The sequence below is a fragment of the Melozone crissalis genome, unplaced genomic scaffold (assembly GCF_028551555.1).
Source record: "Melozone crissalis strain CALT ecotype California unplaced genomic scaffold, PUWL_Pcris_2 ptg000042l_1, whole genome shotgun sequence".
In the NCBI taxonomy this organism is placed as follows: domain Eukaryota; kingdom Metazoa; phylum Chordata; class Aves; order Passeriformes; family Passerellidae; genus Melozone; species Melozone crissalis.
In genome coordinates, this window is record NW_026535820.1 from 31,600,346 (window position 1) to 31,619,068 (window position 18,723).

Consider the following 18,723-nt stretch of genomic DNA (forward strand, 5'->3'; position numbering starts at 1 on the left):
TATAGTTTTGTCTTCTGATGATTTTCTGTTTATAAAGCAGCTGATCAGCTGATGTTGAAGCACTGTAACTTTTGATACCTGCAATGCCAGATCTTTACTAACTGTGTGAAATAATGGATGCATCCAAAATTGAACCCAACTCCTACTTTTTCTTCTGAACAAACATTTCTCATCCAAGTGACTTAGCACATCAGTGGGAGTTCTGTTTTCCCAGTTACTCATGTAATCCACCATGTGAACTGATGCGTGGAAAGCACGGAAGTTAAAACAGGTCACCTAAAACAAGTGCTCTTCTCTCTTCTGCTCTCTAGTTACCAGCTCAGACAGGAGTTGTTTCAGCTCCTGAGTGCGAAGCGGCTCTGCAAGGAAGATGAAGACAAATGGAGACAGGAGGCAGCTGCCTTCTTCATTCAGGTTGCTTGGAAGAAGCAGCTGAACCACAGCCCCCTGAAATCAGTTCCTTCATGTAAAAATCAGAAGTCTGTAAACAAAACCAGTTCAGCCATAAAAACCAGCAAGCAGTCCATCCTAAAGCAGATATATGGTAATTTTCTTTTCACTATAATTTATTTGTATAACTATGCTTTTATTTTTATGATAGAATGTATTAATCTATGCACTTCTTACCTAATTGTTAAGAATTTTAGCTATTTATAAAAATTAGTCTCAGGTGTTCTGGGCAATTGTATTTCTGTTTCAGATTAAATAAACCAAACAACTCAGTGATTTAAAATGGCTGCAGCTAAAGCTGTTTGAATCCCCACACAGCATTGTTTCAGCACAGGTCTTGAGCAATCAAATAATTCTGTTGCCAGAGCTGCTCACATATATCAATGTGGAAAGAGAACAGAGCAGTTAAGCTGGGGATAGCTGGCTGTATCCATGCAGAGTGGCTGTCTGGATCATGGTTTGATTTTTTAAAGCATTGTTTTAAACTTTTTGTTTGTTTGTTTTGTACTGTTTTAAAATATTTTCATACGAAGAATATGTTCCATGTTGATAACTTTCCTGTATGAAGATGTGATCTTTATGGCAAGAGCAAGATTGTCTTTTACAATTCTGCATTGCTTTGCACTGTGTCTGAATGTGCACATGCAAAGGAATGCATCTGCAAGAAAAGGTAAAGTCTTGCTTCTAGACCTTGAGTTCCTTTACAGTGTGGATCACTGATGGAGTAAGGATATGCTAACCTTATGTACTTTAACAGGTGGTAAGTCACTTCTAGCATGGCTCTGTAGCTTTGAGAATCAAAAAGGATAAAATAAATAAAGCTAATAAATTTATTTTCCTTATTTTTTTATAGCAACTTTTTTTTATATATAGCAAGATGTATTTTAACATTAGTTTGATCTCAGTTGTAGTTGTCACGATTTTCTGTTATATAGAATGTCTCATGAGTTTCCCCATAAAAAATGAGAAATTTTTAGGATAAAATAATGCTGTAGCTTACTGAAATAGTTTGCAGCTATGCACAACCACATGTCCATGTGATAATCACAGAGCTGTTCATTGTTTGTTAAAGGGCGTTCTCAAGAAGGCAAAGTGTGTCAGTCAGCAAGATCTCCTTCCAAGCTGAAACTTTCTGATGTGCAGCTGGTCTCAGGTAGGTCACATCCATTTTAAGAATACATTGATGTTCATATACCTGAGATTGCTTTCTCCTTAGATAAGAAATCAATCTGCTTAAGGACTGGGCTGTCTTATCAAAATGTGCAACTACTGCCAAACTGTTGTGATTGCACACTCCTTCTTTCATCACTTTTGGGCTTAACTGAGCACTGCACTTCTATCCTTGAGTGATTTGGATGAAAAACTTCTTTACTAAATGACATTTGTCAGACTTTTTAAAGTGTATTATGGATTTACTTGGGGTTGGGAGTTGTGGTGCTTCAACATCACAGCATGCGGTGACAAATGTCGGTGCTTCACCACGTGAAGGTTTAGTTCTCCACTGGGCATTTGGTGTTCCTGGCTGTGCCACACCTCAGTCAGAGAGGCCACATCTAGATGGGAGCACAGCAACTGCTTCAAGGAGTCAGAAGTTCAGGTAATTTGTAAAGGAAAGTAAAATGCATTTTTCAAGTAGCTTAACACAACTCTGAAGTCCGAAGGAAATCTGACTGGACCTATCCTTGAGTTTGTTAAATTGAAGGTGAATTTCTGCCTCGCTAAGAAGAGACAGAGACCTTTTTCTTTCACTGTCTGGGAACTGTTTTAATTAAGAAGCATGACCAGACAGGTGTTTGATTGCCACTTCTTCACGCAGATATGAATCTGAATTTCAAAAGAGCTTTTAGCTCTTTTCGTTTAACTTTTCAGGACAACAGATCTCCCTGTCTTCTGAAATAAAAAGGCTTTCTCTTGAGGCTGGAGTGGCCTTTGCTTTCATAACTTGGTGACGAACAGGTTAGTGATAGGAACTCTGCCCAGTTCCTTTAGAACACTACCTACTTTTATTCACCTAATAGGAGCTCAGGGAACTTTAGCCCTTACTTAAAAGACAATAACATGTTTTTCATCTGCCTGCCTTTGTGCATGACAACATTACGTTTGTTGGAAAAGTTCAGAGCTGTCAGTGGCTAATGCCAGATACTCCGTTTCTGACGTAGGTGCCTGGAGTAGGTCAGAATGGACTGCTCAGTTTCACTCTTCCCTTGCAGCAGGTACATCTGGGAAGGTGAAGGCTGACTGTCAGCCCGAGTTTTCATGTTCACAGAGCTCGTGGAAGAAGCGTGCAGTGACAAATCTGTAATGGAGACTGACACCCAACTCAGTCAAACACTTTGCAAGGGGGATATGCAAAGAGTGTGCAAAGGAAATGTTCAGTAAAGGGGGACAGGTAGAAAAGGGATGGGTTATACAGGCATGGGGTAAGTGCTTTGGAATATTCTGGCAAATAGGCCCCTTAAGATTGTTACCATTAAAATATTTCGGAACTTGAAATCTTTTTCTAGTTTGGCTTTCTAAAATTAAATAGATTCTTTTGTCAATTCAGCCGGTGGCACTTAAAAGAGGTGCTCTGCAGAACCAGACAGTCTGGTTCTTTGCTTCCCTGTGGACATTAAAGTGTGTTCAGAGTTGCAGAGGAGCAGGTTTTGCAACTCTTGGCATTAGAAAGACACCCTTAAGATGTGCTGAGTTCACACCCTCAATGAAACATTTGGATCTGCACTTGGGCTGACCCTTTATCCCATTCCAGCTTGGAATAAAGCATTGAAATGTTTGCAGCTAATCTTTACAAACCATGGGAAGGAAAACACGTGTATTATTTGTAGCACGTTACAGGAAATAAAAAAACATTGCATGAGCAATTCTGAGTACTCACTTTAGCCCCTGGACTAGTTTCCCTGACTTTCTAGAAAGAGCCCACTGCCTACCTCATGTTGCTAAAGATTGCTTAACACAATCTCTTTCTGCTCTTCAGCAAATTCAGCCAGGAGTATGTAGTGTTAGTCTGGAGCCCTACATTCATTTATGGGGGTGACCCTCACTGTGCCCATGAGAGGCTGCTGCAGTCCCACAGGCAGCAGCAGCAGCATCAGTGTTCCACACAACTGTACCCAGTGCTGCAGAGACCAAACTCCACTGGGAGACAATCACCAGCGAGATGCCAGGAAAAAGGCATTTTCTGCTCCCAGCAGATTTGCTGCTTATGAAATCTAGAACACAGTGTAGATGAAGCTGCTTTTCACCCACTAGGGTTACTCATCAAAACTGTTTTGTTTTTTTTACAGTGAGCAACTTACAGTGTGTTAATTTGTTGGAGAACATGGGAAAATCAAGGCAATTTTCATACAACATGAGACCAACCACTGCTGCAAAACCAAAAAATACAAGACTAAAGCATTAAGCAAAACAGTGTTTGGAATTTAAAATCCATTCTGGTACAGCTGTTATCTTTCATAATGTATAAGCCATCTATGAGGTATTAAACTTGAACATTTTCAGTTTTGTATTATCACAGCATTACATGCCAAGCAGACTGCTAAAGAGCTGGACTCATTTTGTGTACAAACTGTTTTTTAAATGCAACTGTTAATTTTTTTATCAACACAGGATGAAATCTGAATTGCATTTGAAGACAGAAAATGAAGCCCTAAGCCCAGTATTGCAATAACACTGCAGAGGCAATCAAATCTTTCCATTGCAAAAAGTAGGAATTTTGAATGTGTTCATCAAACAGCGTTTCAAAAAAGAGGGAAACTGTACTAAAGACACTACAGTTCTGAGAGACCAATGTTCAATTTTTACCTCAAGTTCATTAAATTAATTCCAAAATCCAAGCAGGAATGGAAGAACATTCTTCATGCTCCACTTCTCTACTAAAGAAACAATTGTTCCTTAGCTAACTATGGATTTGGAAGGAAGTGTAGACATGTTGACATAAAACACTACAAAAATTACTTTCACAACCTATGGAAGCTATTAGGGCTGTGTTTTCTACCCTTTGAAATTATCACCAATTTTTAAATAACTCTTTTTCTATGTGCATTAAATAGAGAAGCAAGAAAAGATGGGCCCAACTGTAGAGGAAAAAAAAAAGTTCTTGTAAAGCTTTAGAGCTGCCACAGTGTACAGTAGTTACCTTGCACAAAGTATTTAAAAATATGAACTCAGCAAAAATAAAATATGTTACTCTAAAGCATATTGTTTTCTAATTTTTTTCTACTTGATACTACACAATTCTATTGTTTTTTTAAATAATGTGATGTTTCAAAATAATAGATGAGCAGAGTCAGTTGAAGTCTGTTTCTCTGTAAGCTCTTCAGCAACAAGAAAACTTCAACACCCCTCACTGTGGTCACCACATTTTACTAAAACACTTTCCAGTAAAATCTACTTGCTTGAAGAAAAAAAAGGGCAACAGAGGTATTGCAGTTCTCTGTAAAATTTTTATTGTTTCACTTACAAAAAAATTGACAAGCTTTGTTCCAACATCTTCCATTCAAAACTAAATAGAAGTAAATGCTTTACAATAAATGCAGTTCGACCTCTTCAATATACTGAGTTTATAGGGCCAGGTGTCTGGGGATGAGAGGCAAGGTAGATGTTGAAACAGTAATGGAGGTCTGTGAGCCACTGCTCCTGAACTTCACCGCTCTTCAGTGTCTAGAAAGGAGAAAAAAGGTAAAACTCAAGCACTTGCAAAACTTGGCTTTGTTTCTACAGGTAATCAGGTGCACTGTTAAAGGTACAAGACAGCCATGTTCCCCTGCACACAGTGACACTGTTTTCTCTTTTACACATTTCACACGGTGTGTCTGTTAAAGCCCAAATAATAAAGTGTTACAGCTGGGTACACTAAGTCATTGCATTACCAAGTGTGTGAGTTAGCACCAGATGTGCTTTCCTTACTCTTAATTAGAATGGCTCACTTACTTTGCAATTCTGCAATTCATAGGCAATTAAAATGCAAATGAGCATGATGCTACCAGTGCAGGAGAGTGCCCCAGCCCAGTCTAAGGAGAACTGCTACCAACAGACCAGACCAGACCAGGAATTCCCTCTTCCCAGGATTATGTAGGTGGCTTAAAAAACCCAACAAATACAATACAACCCACCCACGGGGGAACAGCACAAGAATTAATTGTGGCATTTTCAACACTAAAGAGAAGCAAACCCCTCCTAACCTGCAGGTTAGAGAACCTCACCATAATGTCTTACATCTGCTTTCACCAGCACTGTTTGCAAACAGCTCTTCCTGACTGTTTGCAATGATTGGTAAAGATAAACATGACATACACATGGTGTCTGGGAAACAAGAGGAAGTTTCATACCATGATGTCCTTGATGATCTGCTGCACCAGGAACTCGTTAGTGATCATGTGGCTCCTGAGCTGCCCGTGCTGCATGAGCAGGCGCAGCAGCTGAGCCACCACGGGCAGCTCCTCCCGGCAGATCCTGCTCACCTGCAGGCTTTGCAGCATCAGCCTCAGCAGCCGTGGCAGGAGTGCTAATGCAGAGATGCATGATCTCCACAGCATGTCCCTGAGGGGAAAGGGAATCAAAACTGAAATGATTGAGGACACACATTTCAAGGATGCTCCTGTGAACTGGCTGCATGGCTGTACAAGGAAAGCTGCTTCTGTGGATCCAATCACACCAGCTGCATTCACCAGAATTAGTGGCAACGCAGAAAATCTGTACCAGAAAATGCCAAACTTGAAAATATTCCAGAATTTTGTATAATACTGGAAAAACATGAAGGCCCTGCCCTGGAAGCTGTAAATGTTGCTTAATCTCTCATGCAGTGCAATTTCTGCTTCATGCAGCTGCAAAGAGGTTTTTGTTTCAGTCACTTTTCAGGTACACCTTAATCTTTGTTTAAGATTCATAAGAAGCTAAATAATGGACTCAGCTATTTGTGATTTGCAAATCATTAAATACAGTAAGAGAAAAAGGACTTGGGCTTTGAATTTTCAGAAAGCTTTCAACAAGTTTTCTGTATATGGAAAAGTCTGACCTGTTTAAAGACACTCCTGCATTTCAGGTGGATTTATTTGAACTTGTTATCTGTAGCTTTTGGGTTTTTTAAGTCAAATGGCTTTGCAGTCTATGTAATGATGCCTGAGAAGTTTTAAACCTGAAACATCAGATCAGTTAAGAGTACAGATTCATAAAGCCAAATCCTTTCCATGGTGCTTTTCAATGTATCTAATGAAGCTAAGGTTAAAGATTAAGGTATAAATATCCAACTTTACAAAATCAGGATGGTTTTGACATCCAAGTAGAACAATTTGAGATGAAACCTTCTTCAGTTACTGTTTTAAGTAATTCCTAGTAACTCTGCAGATATTTTTCTTATATCTAAGTACTGGTTTGAAGTAAGCAAAAGAGAGACAGGAAAAAAACCTCTGAAGGGAGGGGGGTGGTATCCTTTCATTTCACATCTCTAAATACTTGTGGCTGCAAAGATAGAGACAAGATGGTAAGAAGAGCAGCTTTACCTTTTCTGTAAATGTTCTGCATCCTCTCTGTCTATAGTTAGCAGAAAGTACAGAAGACTGTAACAACAAGAGGCCAAGAACCTGTGCAGGTTTTCACTTATGATGCAAGCTTGATCCAAGAGCTTATTTATGGCACATAGAACAGATCCAGCTGTGCTATCAGGTATTACAACCAATCCAACCTGTATTAAAACAAGACCAAAAAAACCAAAAAATCAACAACCCAAATTCATCACTTAATACAGAAGATTTTTTGCTGGGATACAAGCAAACCTAGAGCTTTCCTGTGGTGACATGTATTACTTTGTTTCTGTTCAAACTCTACAGACCAGTGCATTTTTTCAAATCCCTGCTTTCCCAATAAATTGCCACCCATACCGACAGAAGGTTAAATTGCAATCTTCATTCCATGCCTTCTAAGCAAACACTCATCTCAAACACATTTGCAAAACACAGCACTGCTTTGAGCCTTGCTCTGAATGACAGTGCAGGCACAAACAATCTTGTGGGCAGAACAGGTCTTTCCTTTTAACCATATATCATGGGACTGGGGAGGCCTTCTGAGTCTTGAAATGGCAGTGAGCAGTCACTGAGGTAGAAGGAAACTCTGATTTATGCTACAGAAAGGAAAGCTTCTACTGGATTGTCACCAGGGTGAGTCTCCTTTGAAGCCCAACAGGAGCTTTATGAACTGAGGTTAATCAAAGCTAATGAAATATATGGTGAGCCCAAAGTGGGGTGATGCTCTGCTGTTGTTAAAGAGAGAACATCATCTTGAGTAAGGATTTTATAGGCATGATAAATAATTTAGAAAAAATTCTTGGTTTTTGTAGAGGCAGTGAGTTAGAAAGCAGTTTAAATTTTGAAGTACTATGCAGTAAGTACCCTAGATTTTTGTCTTGTAAAGCCATAAAAAAAATCATGCACTGCTAGTGTGGCACCATTTACCTTTAAAGAACTATTTAAGGAATTTGAGAGTAGTCTAATTTGCTCACCTGCAAGTACACTGTTTTAAGCTGACAGAAGGAACTGGTTCACTTAACAAGGTCAGCTGTTTCTTTCAGAAATGCTTAGAAAAAAGATCAATAAAGTACAAGCTACAGAAATGTGAAATGTGTTTCATTCATACCATTACTTGTGAGAGGTAAGAGATACAGAACAACTATGAGTTGTAATTTTAAATCCTTCCAGCCTAAACACACTGGGTGTATTTCAAGGCCACGAGCACAGATTGCTGTCCCAGGCTGACCTGTGCCACTCAGGTGCAGAGGCAAGAGGAGGATGATGATGGTCTTTTGCCTGACAAAAGGTGGGACTGCAGCTGTCACCAGGACCCTGCTGAATACTACAGGACACTGAGGCACCAAACAATTAAAATGAGTAACATTCTTCCTGATCAACTGTAAGTAAGACATAATGGCAGAGATCTAGATGGATAAAAAGAACCATCAAGACCAGCTGAGCCAACACTACTGATGGAATGTGTGCTGGTCAGCCAGTCTGAAAGATGACAGGAACAGAGACATTTCAATTTATCCAAGTCCAGTGGATGAGGCTACTCAGATAAGTTCTCATATAGGATGTTGCCTCCTCTGTGGTGGCTTTGCTCCCTGAGAGGTGTCAGCAGCCAGTTGGAGACCTTGGGCAGCAGTCTTGACAACCATAACAAGCCACTTTTAATGGTTTGCTCTCAAAGGGACAGGGCAGTAGAACATAGAAGCCTTTTTAAAAGTTGATTTAAGTCAGCATCCACCCCTAAAAATGCAGATTATAGTTATAGGTAAGCTACTCCCTATGGAAGCTTTGGTGTAGTAACTTCTCAGTCTGACTCCAAGCACGGAATGGCAGACACTGGGTAGATCACAGAACAGCCTGACAGCAGGGCAGGAGCAGACCTTGTGGTCCTCCCTCTCATCAGGCAGCATCACAGGGAACTGCAGATTCTGTCCCTGACCATTCTGTTACCCAGCTCTGGCTCTGTCATCCCCATCCTCAGCTCAGCATGTTCAGCATTAGAAGACAGGCTGCAAAACCCACAGAATGGGTCAGCTGGGACCACAGTGGTCATCTGGCCCAACCTCCCTGCCCTGCTCAAGCAGAGGGGTCATCCCACAGCACAGGATTGTGTCCATATAGTTCCTGAGTATCTCCAGTGAGGGAGACTCCACATCATCTGTGGGCAATCTGTTCAGGGCACAGTCAACCTCACAGTAAAGAAGTTCTTCCTTGTGTTCAAGTGGAGCTTCCTGAGCATCAGTTTCTGCCTGTTGCCTCTTGTCCTATTGCTCAGCACCACAAAGAACCTGGCATCCATCATCTTGGCATTCTTTAGCTCATCTAAAGCTGCTGGCTACTCTTTTGAAAAGCAAACCAAACCAAGAAGTGTTTTATTTATGGACAAACTGTTTTGAAGACAAAGTCAAGTATTCACAAATCTGAGCAAAATTACCCATATAAGTTTAGACACCAACAGTTATCATGTATTTTTCAAACTCGCCCAAATCTTGTTTAAAGCTTTTTCAAGTGCTGAAATGATATGTTAAATACACAGGATAAGTAGATTTGAGGATTAATGAGACTGTTAGCAAATTTATCACAAGAAAGTTTTAATGTAGAAGACAAAATGGTACTTACCAGATATTTACAAATGCCAGTCTGGAGAATGTCAAAACACTGACTTTGTGAAGGTATAGTGGACAAGCTGTGGCAGATCACCTGTTTTAATAAAACAAAGTTATATTTAAGCACTCCAAATGCAACCAGCAATCACTCACTGTGCAGTCATACTTTGCTGACAGACCTAAATCCAAAGAACCTACAGGGACATGCAGCAGCTTTGTCTCAAAGTACCGATTGTTCCAGTGTAGAAGAGTAGCATTGTCAACATAAATTCTCAGTGCTTAAAGAGATGATGGTCTACACCATTAGGTTTTTTGGGAAAGACTCTCTGCATTCTATCTGTGTGATAGAGGGTCAAAAAATATTCTATCAAGCCAGACTGCCACACCAAGCCTCCAAATGCCTTTCCTCAGAGCTGAAGGATTTCAGAAAACAACCTCCAAAATAGCTGTATCAAGCATGAAACAGAGGGGTCACAGTGAAACAGAAAGTAATACAACAAAGAAGACTGTAGCAAAGATCCATTTTCAACATATTTTCCTCTTCAGTGCCAAAAATGTTACGGTCAAAACTGATACAAAATGTAATACTACAATGGAAAATCTTGTTCTATAAACTGCATAAAACTTTCTGATGCTTGTATAACCAGGCACTAGCAAACTACCATGAAATGTTCTATGTCTCCTGAATAGGGTAAAGAAACCAGAGCTCCAGTAGAACTGCTGGTAAGCTGTACTGCAATCCTCAGTAGATGGTTTTCTCTGTTCCTCTTTTCTTTCCCTCTATTCCAATGATTCACAACCTAGTTGGAGAGCCTGGATGCCCTCTCTGTTCACATTCACTGCTTATCTCACCAGAGTGGCAAGTAAAGGCTCTGGAGAAGCCACCATGCACAGCACAAGTGCATTATCAGACCATGAGCAGGTGTGATGTCCTGCTAAGGACAAGGAGGACGGAAGAACCAATAGGTGAGGAATGGAATCTTCCCTTTGTGCTTAAGGGAATCAGAGAACAGCAAGATCAGATGTATGAAAGAATTCAAGTCCGTGAGTCCATGAGTTTTACAAGTATCTTGACTAAGCAAAACACATTCCTCTAAGATGCCTCATGACTCAAAATCTAAAGAGAACTTGCACAGGAGGATCTGACCTGAGGGATTCAATTCTGTGATACTGTTTTGGTTTTGAGACTTCAGCTGAATCAGACAGGTCAAGACACCCAAACGAGATAATGACGAAATAGAACATTTCAACTGTGTTGTGTCAAAAATAACAGTCCACAACATTTGCAGCTGGAGGATGGGAAAGAACCATTAGCTCAAGGTCCTGTGGTATGAAAACTCAGCCTCAAGTAATGTGGATGCCAGTGCTGGTTTAATCAGAAATGGCCAAGAAGCACCATTTGTGGTGACACAGAAGTGCACTCAGCTTTTTCCAAAATTACATGCCACACCTGTTTTTAGCCCTGCTTATGCCAGCCAAATTCAGGAGATCCTTAACACATCTGCCTAGTGGCACATAACATTGTTGGGCTGTCAGGACATTGCTCATGTTAATCAGTATCACAGGTGTAGTGCAAGTGTTTTGTTTGACTAGCAGGACTCTTTAAAAGACCATTTCATAGATACTCTTGCACTGAATACCTTTACTGTACATTTATTTTATAATGAAACAATATTATTAAAACTGAGTACACCATCCTAAATATAGTAGGGCTTTTGTCCACTGCAATTTGAAAGTGATAAAATATTAAGTACTCTGGAATATTCCCAAGAAATCCCCTCAAAACATCTGTGTTATTAGTAGTGTCAAGGAATAAAGTGAAGCTGCAACAGAGGTTATTACTGGGGACTGTCATGTCAGGGACAAACTGTGTCACCAATCTGACCTGGTATTTTAATGAGCAGCACTTACACAAAAGGTAAAGCTGCACTGATGAAATCTGTTGGGTGACAGCTCCTAGCTGAGAAACCCTGCCAAGGCAGGAGGACTGGACTAACCTATGGAAAAGATCACACAGGTTTGATGAGTAACAGCTACAGGAAAAATTCCGTGAAAAAAGTGGTGGGTCATGTGCCTGGAGACTGATAAAAACTTGTGTGTGCAGCTATGAGTTTTATCAGTTGGAAATGAGGAGGAAATTCTGTAACAGCTGACCACAAGTGGTTGTAATACAACCACAAAATGGGCAAATGTTACTCCAGGATGTAAAAATAAAGATAATCCCAACAGAAGTGCTCAGACAGAATAAGGATCATTTCTCCAATACTACTCTGTAAGATCTCACTTAGAATTAGACTATTTCTGACATACTGTGCAAAGTAGGAGCCACTCATTTTCAGGAACGGCAAATTCAAACCAAACAGACAGAAAAATTGCACAGAGATCCTGTCTTACCAGTAGCAAGGCAAAGAACTGAACCTGCCTGGACTGGCAAAGTGACACCTAAGAAGGGACCTTACTGTCACTTACAAAGTGGTGGAAAATGCTGCACCAAAACAAATGTAACCAAACAACAGCTAAACAATGATCATGGCTGGCTGGGAACAGAGATGAGATGGAAATTGGGAAGGATGATTACGAAAGGAGAAAATGCAGGAGACATTTGTTGCTCATAGGGCAGAGCTTGGGCACTTTACAAAGGGGTTTGCCATGAGTTTGTGAGCACCAGACACAGTCTGCCAGAGAGATCTCTTGTGATTCAGTCCAGATCCACAAATTAAAGACCTTGAAGGCAAATCCACCAGGCCCACCCAACAAAAATACAGTTTCATTATTATTTCACCCTCAGGACTATGTCCCTGGAAAAAGCCCACCATCCACTGAGGCTCTTCTGAGAGGAGAACTGACAAGGAAAACAGGCACTACTGGACAGCAGCATAATTCCTTAGAAGGGCTGTGGTAAAGTGCAGGTTGATTTTTCAATCTTTTAGTTCTTTCTGACCCTCACAACAGCACCACCATTCCTTACATCACTTCTGTTTTCCTACAATTAAGTGGGAGAGACGATTCTTTTCAATTCCATAAATTAAATCCTGCTTGAAATGGCTTTCATACCAAATGCCTGTTATAAAAAGTGTAACTGAAACATTTTTAGACATGGAAATGAAAGGAAAAAGAAAACTTAATTATCACATGAAAATTAGTATTTTCCCTGACAATTTATTTTCCTTAGGCAAGGTTTTGCATGATTTTTAATTTCCATAATAAAATGTCACAGCTGATTCATTACATTACATTTGATTAACATTTATCACATTTTTGGCACATTCATAGATTGATTTTGGACCAAAGCCAGAGTAGTTTTGTTTCACAGCAATCCTGAAATGGATGGACTGAGAACAGGCATTTTTGATCAGGGAGGGGTGGGTTTTTTCTTTTTGAGGCAAGTATTTTGTAACAGGTTTGGCTTAGACATTTCATTGGGGCATTTTTTCTTTTCTTTTTGATTTTGCTTGAATATTCACTTGAATAAATTAACCTAAAGAAAAGAATTCTCTTAAACACGGGGATTATCTGTTATCATTATGCAGCAAATGCTCCAGGCCCTGTAATCCACTGGCAGATTTTCAAACCAAACCCTATTGATCAGACAAGCCACACAGCTGCAGCAGCAGGTTCCCTTCTGGTGCTTGGGGAAGTCTTTGCTACAGGGGCCTCCTTGCTGCCACACTGAAGACAAACTCCAACAGCAGCCAACCACAAAAAACCAACAAAAAAAACCCACCACAAAACAAAACAATCAACGCCAAACAAGCAAATAAAAACTAAAAGCTGAAAAGGCCCCTCAGAAGCACAGCCTGACCCAGGTTGTTTGGAGATCCTGGCACCATGGAGTATTTTACTTCAACTGGATGAGTTAAAAGCATTTTTGCCACTGGCAGCCCCCCTGACTGACAATGCAATCCCACACAGGCTTTTCACAGCTCTAATGCAGAATCAGAGGAATTCATCAGTTTCATGTTGTTCATCTCTAAGATGCTCTTGCCTCCAGAAGACAGAGTTGGGATGAGCCAAGGAAGCCCAGGCTCAGGGTGAGCCCTCATGGAACAGGAACAAGCACACCTGGTGAACCGACACTAATGTTTTGTTCATTACTGAACTGCTCCCACTCCCTCAATGCTTCCTGTGACACAACAGAATCCTGATTCAAAGTCTCAAAGAAACTACTAATAATCAGCAACTGTCCAGAGAAAATTTTTGTATTATTTCAAGTTGAGTCATGCTGCAAAGTAGTCTTTTATCAAAGAAAAATACTCACCTTCCTCTGAAGACACACACAAGCAGGAGCACAGAGAGGAACCCAAGCAAGAAGGAATGATAATGGATGGAGTATTTTAGCATGCCACTGTGTGGAGTCAGACTAAGGGCAGTTCAGACTCTCTGAGAAATGATTTTATTAAAAAAAGAAAGTTGGCACACACCACATACTATAACCTAAGGTGAACTTAAAAATACATTTTTCAACTCCCATTGACATGGACCTCAGACATGGATAACTAAAATGTAACAGGCTGTTCTGCAGTGAATTCCCCAGCCCTTGTGAAATGCCTGTTTGGAGCAGGACTGTATCCAGTGTAACATGTTAGTGCAGAGCATAGAAAACGAGAAGTTTTCAGGTGATGGGGCAGGCAATGAAGCTTGGCTTCTGAAGCTTGGCCAGCTCCCCCGAAGCACTCTCACTTATCAGACACTGTACTCCCCTGACAGGTGCTGCTTCTCCTTCTGAAATAAATTGATTTGACAGGGCAATATTAACAGTGCCCTGAGTTGTTGAGAAAGCTGCGTACAACAAGAGATCTTTGTTCATCTGCCTTGGGTAAGCTCACAGGGGTGGATATGAAAGATATTCCTGATTCACTGACTCCAGAAAAAAAAAAAAAACAAAACCTAACAAAATCCCATAAAAACCTCCACATGAAAACCCTACACACTCACAATAAAACAAACAAAACCTAAGTTAAAAAAAGAAACTGCCAAAAAGAGGAACAGAGTCTGCAGGAGAACAATACACAGGTGAGCAACAAGGGGAAAAAACCACACTATTTGGCTAATTTTACATTCAGGGTAGCAAACTGGGAATGCAAAAACTTATTTAAGAATTATGAATGTTTAAGAACATATATGATGTCCCATATACTGATAGAGACTTGGTATTTCCAAAGACTTAGGAGAATTATGACACACAGTTCATGTCCTGGTCACAGTGTAACTGCAGCACACAAACTCATTGCATGTGCTAACTGTGATGCCTGCCTGGCTGCAGGCTCCTTGGCTGTGACACAGGGTCTGGTACAAAATCTATACCTGAGAATCAATTAAACTAAGTGAAGTTATCTATATTTGCCACTGGACACAAATACCTGAATGGCAAGCACCACAGCTCACCTGCTGTGCAACAACTGGATCAAGTGTGGGTACCAGCAAGATTTGGTGCTCCCAGGCAGGGAGGGCTAGAGACAATCACCCTGGTTCTCTGAGTGAGGGGCATTTCTGAAAACACTGCTATCAGCAAAGCCAGGGCTTGAGCTCAACAGCCACTGTGCTATCCAAGGGTAGACAAAGCCACACCTGAAGAACAACACAGGTTGGGGTCTCTATTCAGAGCCATCTTACTAACAAAATTCAAAGAAAGGACACCACAAAACAGCTTTTGTTTCATCTTCTTGCAGCCATAAATATGCCCTTCTTTCATGGCTCTGCAGCTTCCTCACAGCTATGAAATGTCACTACAGCCAATTGCTCCTCCTCTGGATGCCTCCTTGTCAGACTACATGCAGGACAGTCAAAGGAACACCTGATGTTAAGTATCCAAATTCACCTGCCTGCCTCTTCTACAAACAAAAGGACTTGAAAGCAGAAAACCCAACACTTAGCTCTTGTTCCACAAAGTCTGTCTTTCTAAACTTAGGTTAGGTATCACAAGCCAGGATTTGAATATAAAGCACAGTACCTGTGGCATTGTAAATTCATGCTAGTTATGAGCAGTACCACTGCAGTGAGCTCCCAGCTCCCAGGTGTTACAAGATATGCTGGAAGTATATGATGCAGGTACAATGGAGCACTGGCCTGAAGATCAGCTCTGGTTTTCTCCAAGTTTGTGTTTTACTGGTTGTGTTTTACCCGTGGGAGCTGGTTTTGGTGCTTTTTTGTTTGCTTTAAGTTTTACATCTTATGAAAGAGACCTTTGAAAAACAGCTTTATTAATTTTAGGAGGCATTCCTTTTACCTAAATTCCTTCCCTTCTCTTTCTCTGGACTTTGCACTACTTTCCAAGAAAATAATTATTTTCATCTCTAAACATTAAAGCTGGGATAGGATGTAGCTTTACTAAAGGCTAATGGGCTTATACAGAATTTTTTGTCTTCTTTAAAGAAGGTTAAAATTGTACTATATTCCTTGTTTAGAAGGAATTTTATTTAGAGGGAAGTTTATTTACCCTCAGCTGCCTTTTCTCCCTGATGTAACTTTGACCTGTAAATCTCAATAAAGACAACAGGCTGAAATCTTTCAGGAACTTCAATTCAAAAATCTAAATTGTAAAAAATTTTTAGGACTTTTTAAAAGCATTAATCTCTGCTTCAAATTAAGCTACAGCACTCCAATACCACCATTTACTTCTCAAGACAAACATCCTTGCAGGGCTTTTAATTTATATCCACTGACTTGCTACCTTTATTGATTAGCTGTAATTTTTTCATAACACATCTGTGCAGATCCAGCCTTCCCAACTGTATTTCACTTACAAGACAGAACAGGCTTGGACACAGATTAGTGTATTACACTACATGCATCTCCAAGTTTTTGAATTCAAGTCTGCTTTTAAAAGCAGCTGACCTTCCCTAGTGTTTGCTCTTAAACATTTTAAACAATTGGTTGAATATTTTCTTTCTTCGAGTCAGCTGTGGGCTCGATACAGCTCTGGAATCTCGACTTCAAGCAAAGCCTCAAATTATCATTTGCTTTCCCCCTCTGAAATGTTCGACCGTCACAAACATCAAATATTACAACAGAAATTACCATGTATACACTGTTACCTTGTTAAACTCTTCATTTCTCTGGGCACTTTTTCATTCCATCCTGGCAGAGCAATTCAATTACAGGGGAGTGAACAATATCACTGACAAACACTATGGGCACAGTTAAAATGAGCCAAGGCTGAAGCTCTTCCCTCGGGCTGCAACCATTTATTCTGGAGTCCCATTTATTTCAGCTACAGGGGGGTGATTTTAAATAATTAGCTTCAACAAGACAGAAGTAATTTTAAGCAGAAGTTCCTCCAGAAAAAGAACCAAAGTTCCCACATTTAACATCTCTTTTAGACAAATCATGAAGACTAACCTTTAAATGCTGCTTTGCATAGCTCTAAAGAGACACTTTTCTGAAGCATTGCTTCTTAACTGAAAATCACCACTATTTAAAAGTTTCAAAAAAAAAGAACATGGTTTCAGATTGTCACAATTCCAATTCCAAACCACTCTCTAGTCAAAAGAAAAGCAAATTACAAACAATATCCCTCTGAAAACAGGTTTTGTTAAAAACTACCTAAAAGCATTACTTCCTATCACAAGTGTATTTGTTATTGTTATCCACAATTGCATAGTTATCCACAAGTGCATTTGTTATTGTTATCCTACCAAGTGCCCTGGCTATAATAACATCCCAGAAGTCCAAACTGCTGTTTGAAAATGCCTCAAGTTATTCTTTTCCTTTCCAGAAGTTGCCCTTTCTCCAGAGGCACACTGCTTTTTCTCCCAAATCTCTGACAGGCATACGTTATACATGGAATTCCCTCTTCCAGCTCTTTACCCATAGAAACACACATCACCCACTGCACAGCTATGGACAGGAAGGTGGGACTGCCTTTCCCTGCAGTGGGAATCAAAGCTGAGCAGTGAGCAGTAAGGCCAACAAGCTGTGGCCTCCAGATTCCCACCTGGGACCCTTCCTCAGTCCCACCACCCCTGCTGCTGCTGCCTCACAACCCCAACACTCCACTGGCCAAGAGACAGCCCGTGCAGGCTGGGTGCTGCCAAGCAGGATGCTGGAACAGAGTTATAGCCCACCCTGCTCTAATCTAGAGCTTTTTCTCTTCCACCTGCTTATTTTCATAGAACTTATGGGGAATTAGTATTTGCAATTTTATTCCTTTCAGCAGAGAGCTAAAAACTAAAACTGGTTTAGCTAAAACTAGAGGTGGAAGAAATGAAAGAAGACAGTGGAAGGACTAACAGGAATCTGATCACTAATCTCACTTATTGATAGGAAACCAGGCCATCAAATTCTGATTACATCAGAGTTCTTTATTTATTTTCACCCACATTAAACTACTTTTCCATTGACAGGAAATCCTGAATTACAACTACATAATAAGAACTCTTAAACAAACAATTCTCAACACAGAGTAGAGGCCTGATCTGCAGCCAAGGAGCACTGTTCTCATTTAGCAGGTATTTAAAATTACTACAAACATTTTGCCTAACATTACAGCATCACCATTGTCTTTCCTTATCCAGCAAGGGAACAAATGAAAGGTTAGCATTCAGAAGCTCTGCACTATACCAAATTCCACCAAAAGCACGACTAATTCAAGCCAGGGTTTATTATTTCCTGTAGTACTTCTCTATCTAAATAAAGCAATTTGCTGCTACAGCTAAAAATATTTTGACTCCAAAATTCTATCACACCTTGAACTACTTCCACTTGGAAGAAGGCAGCCTCCAAACTCACCTCCCTGACACTCAATGTACACGGAACCCTCATATCACACTGTGCTGCCAGACACCCTAGGAGAGCCTCGTCATTTCCTGGCAGTTTCCTTCTCCCCAGAGCCTGCAACACTGGGCTTTGCTTTCCTGGCTGGGATTTTTTTGTTGTTGCTGTTTAGGGGTTTTTTTTCCCCCCCTTTTGAGAGCAGATTAGCTCGTTCAGTGCCTAGTGAAAACTACTTATCTTCTAAAAGTACTCCTGTGCACCTTGTGGCAAATCCCAAATGCAAAGGTTTTTAACAAGCTTGCCTTTGTCTTTTTTTTTTCCTTCTTTACTTCCTTGGTTTTAAAAATTTGTCCAGACTCCAACTCCCAATGTTTTAATGGACTACAGTCCCCAGAATTTTTTTTTTTTTTCAGAAACTGAGCATTCTATACTATATTGGTCAA

At 40.3% G+C, this 18,723-nt stretch overlaps 2 protein-coding genes across 5 annotated transcripts in view; one reads left to right on the plus strand and one right to left on the minus strand.

Annotated features, from left to right (window-relative positions):
• Positions 1–4,585, plus strand: part of INVS (inversin) — an 82,829-nt gene extending 78,244 nt beyond the window's left edge. For both annotated transcript variants that reach the window (XM_054284895.1, XM_054284896.1), the window contains 3 exons: positions 312–544; positions 1,523–1,603; positions 3,735–4,585. In XM_054284895.1, the coding sequence (XP_054140870.1) occupies positions 312–544; positions 1,523–1,603; positions 3,735–3,850 (430 nt within the window). In that variant the 3' untranslated portion in view covers positions 3,851–4,585. The remainder of the gene's footprint in view (positions 1–311; positions 545–1,522; positions 1,604–3,734) is intronic.
• A 287-nt stretch (positions 4,586–4,872) lies between these two features.
• TEX10 (testis expressed 10) overlaps positions 4,873–18,723 on the minus strand; it is a 54,136-nt gene continuing 40,285 nt past the window's right edge. For all 3 annotated transcript variants that reach the window (XM_054284706.1, XM_054284708.1, XM_054284705.1), the window contains exons 12-15: positions 9,582–9,662; positions 6,948–7,129; positions 5,778–5,988; positions 4,873–5,109 (exon numbers count right to left, since the gene is read on the minus strand). In XM_054284706.1, the coding sequence (XP_054140681.1) occupies positions 4,996–5,109; positions 5,778–5,988; positions 6,948–7,129; positions 9,582–9,662 (588 nt within the window). In that variant the 3' untranslated portion in view covers positions 4,873–4,995. The remainder of the gene's footprint in view (positions 5,110–5,777; positions 5,989–6,947; positions 7,130–9,581; positions 9,663–18,723) is intronic.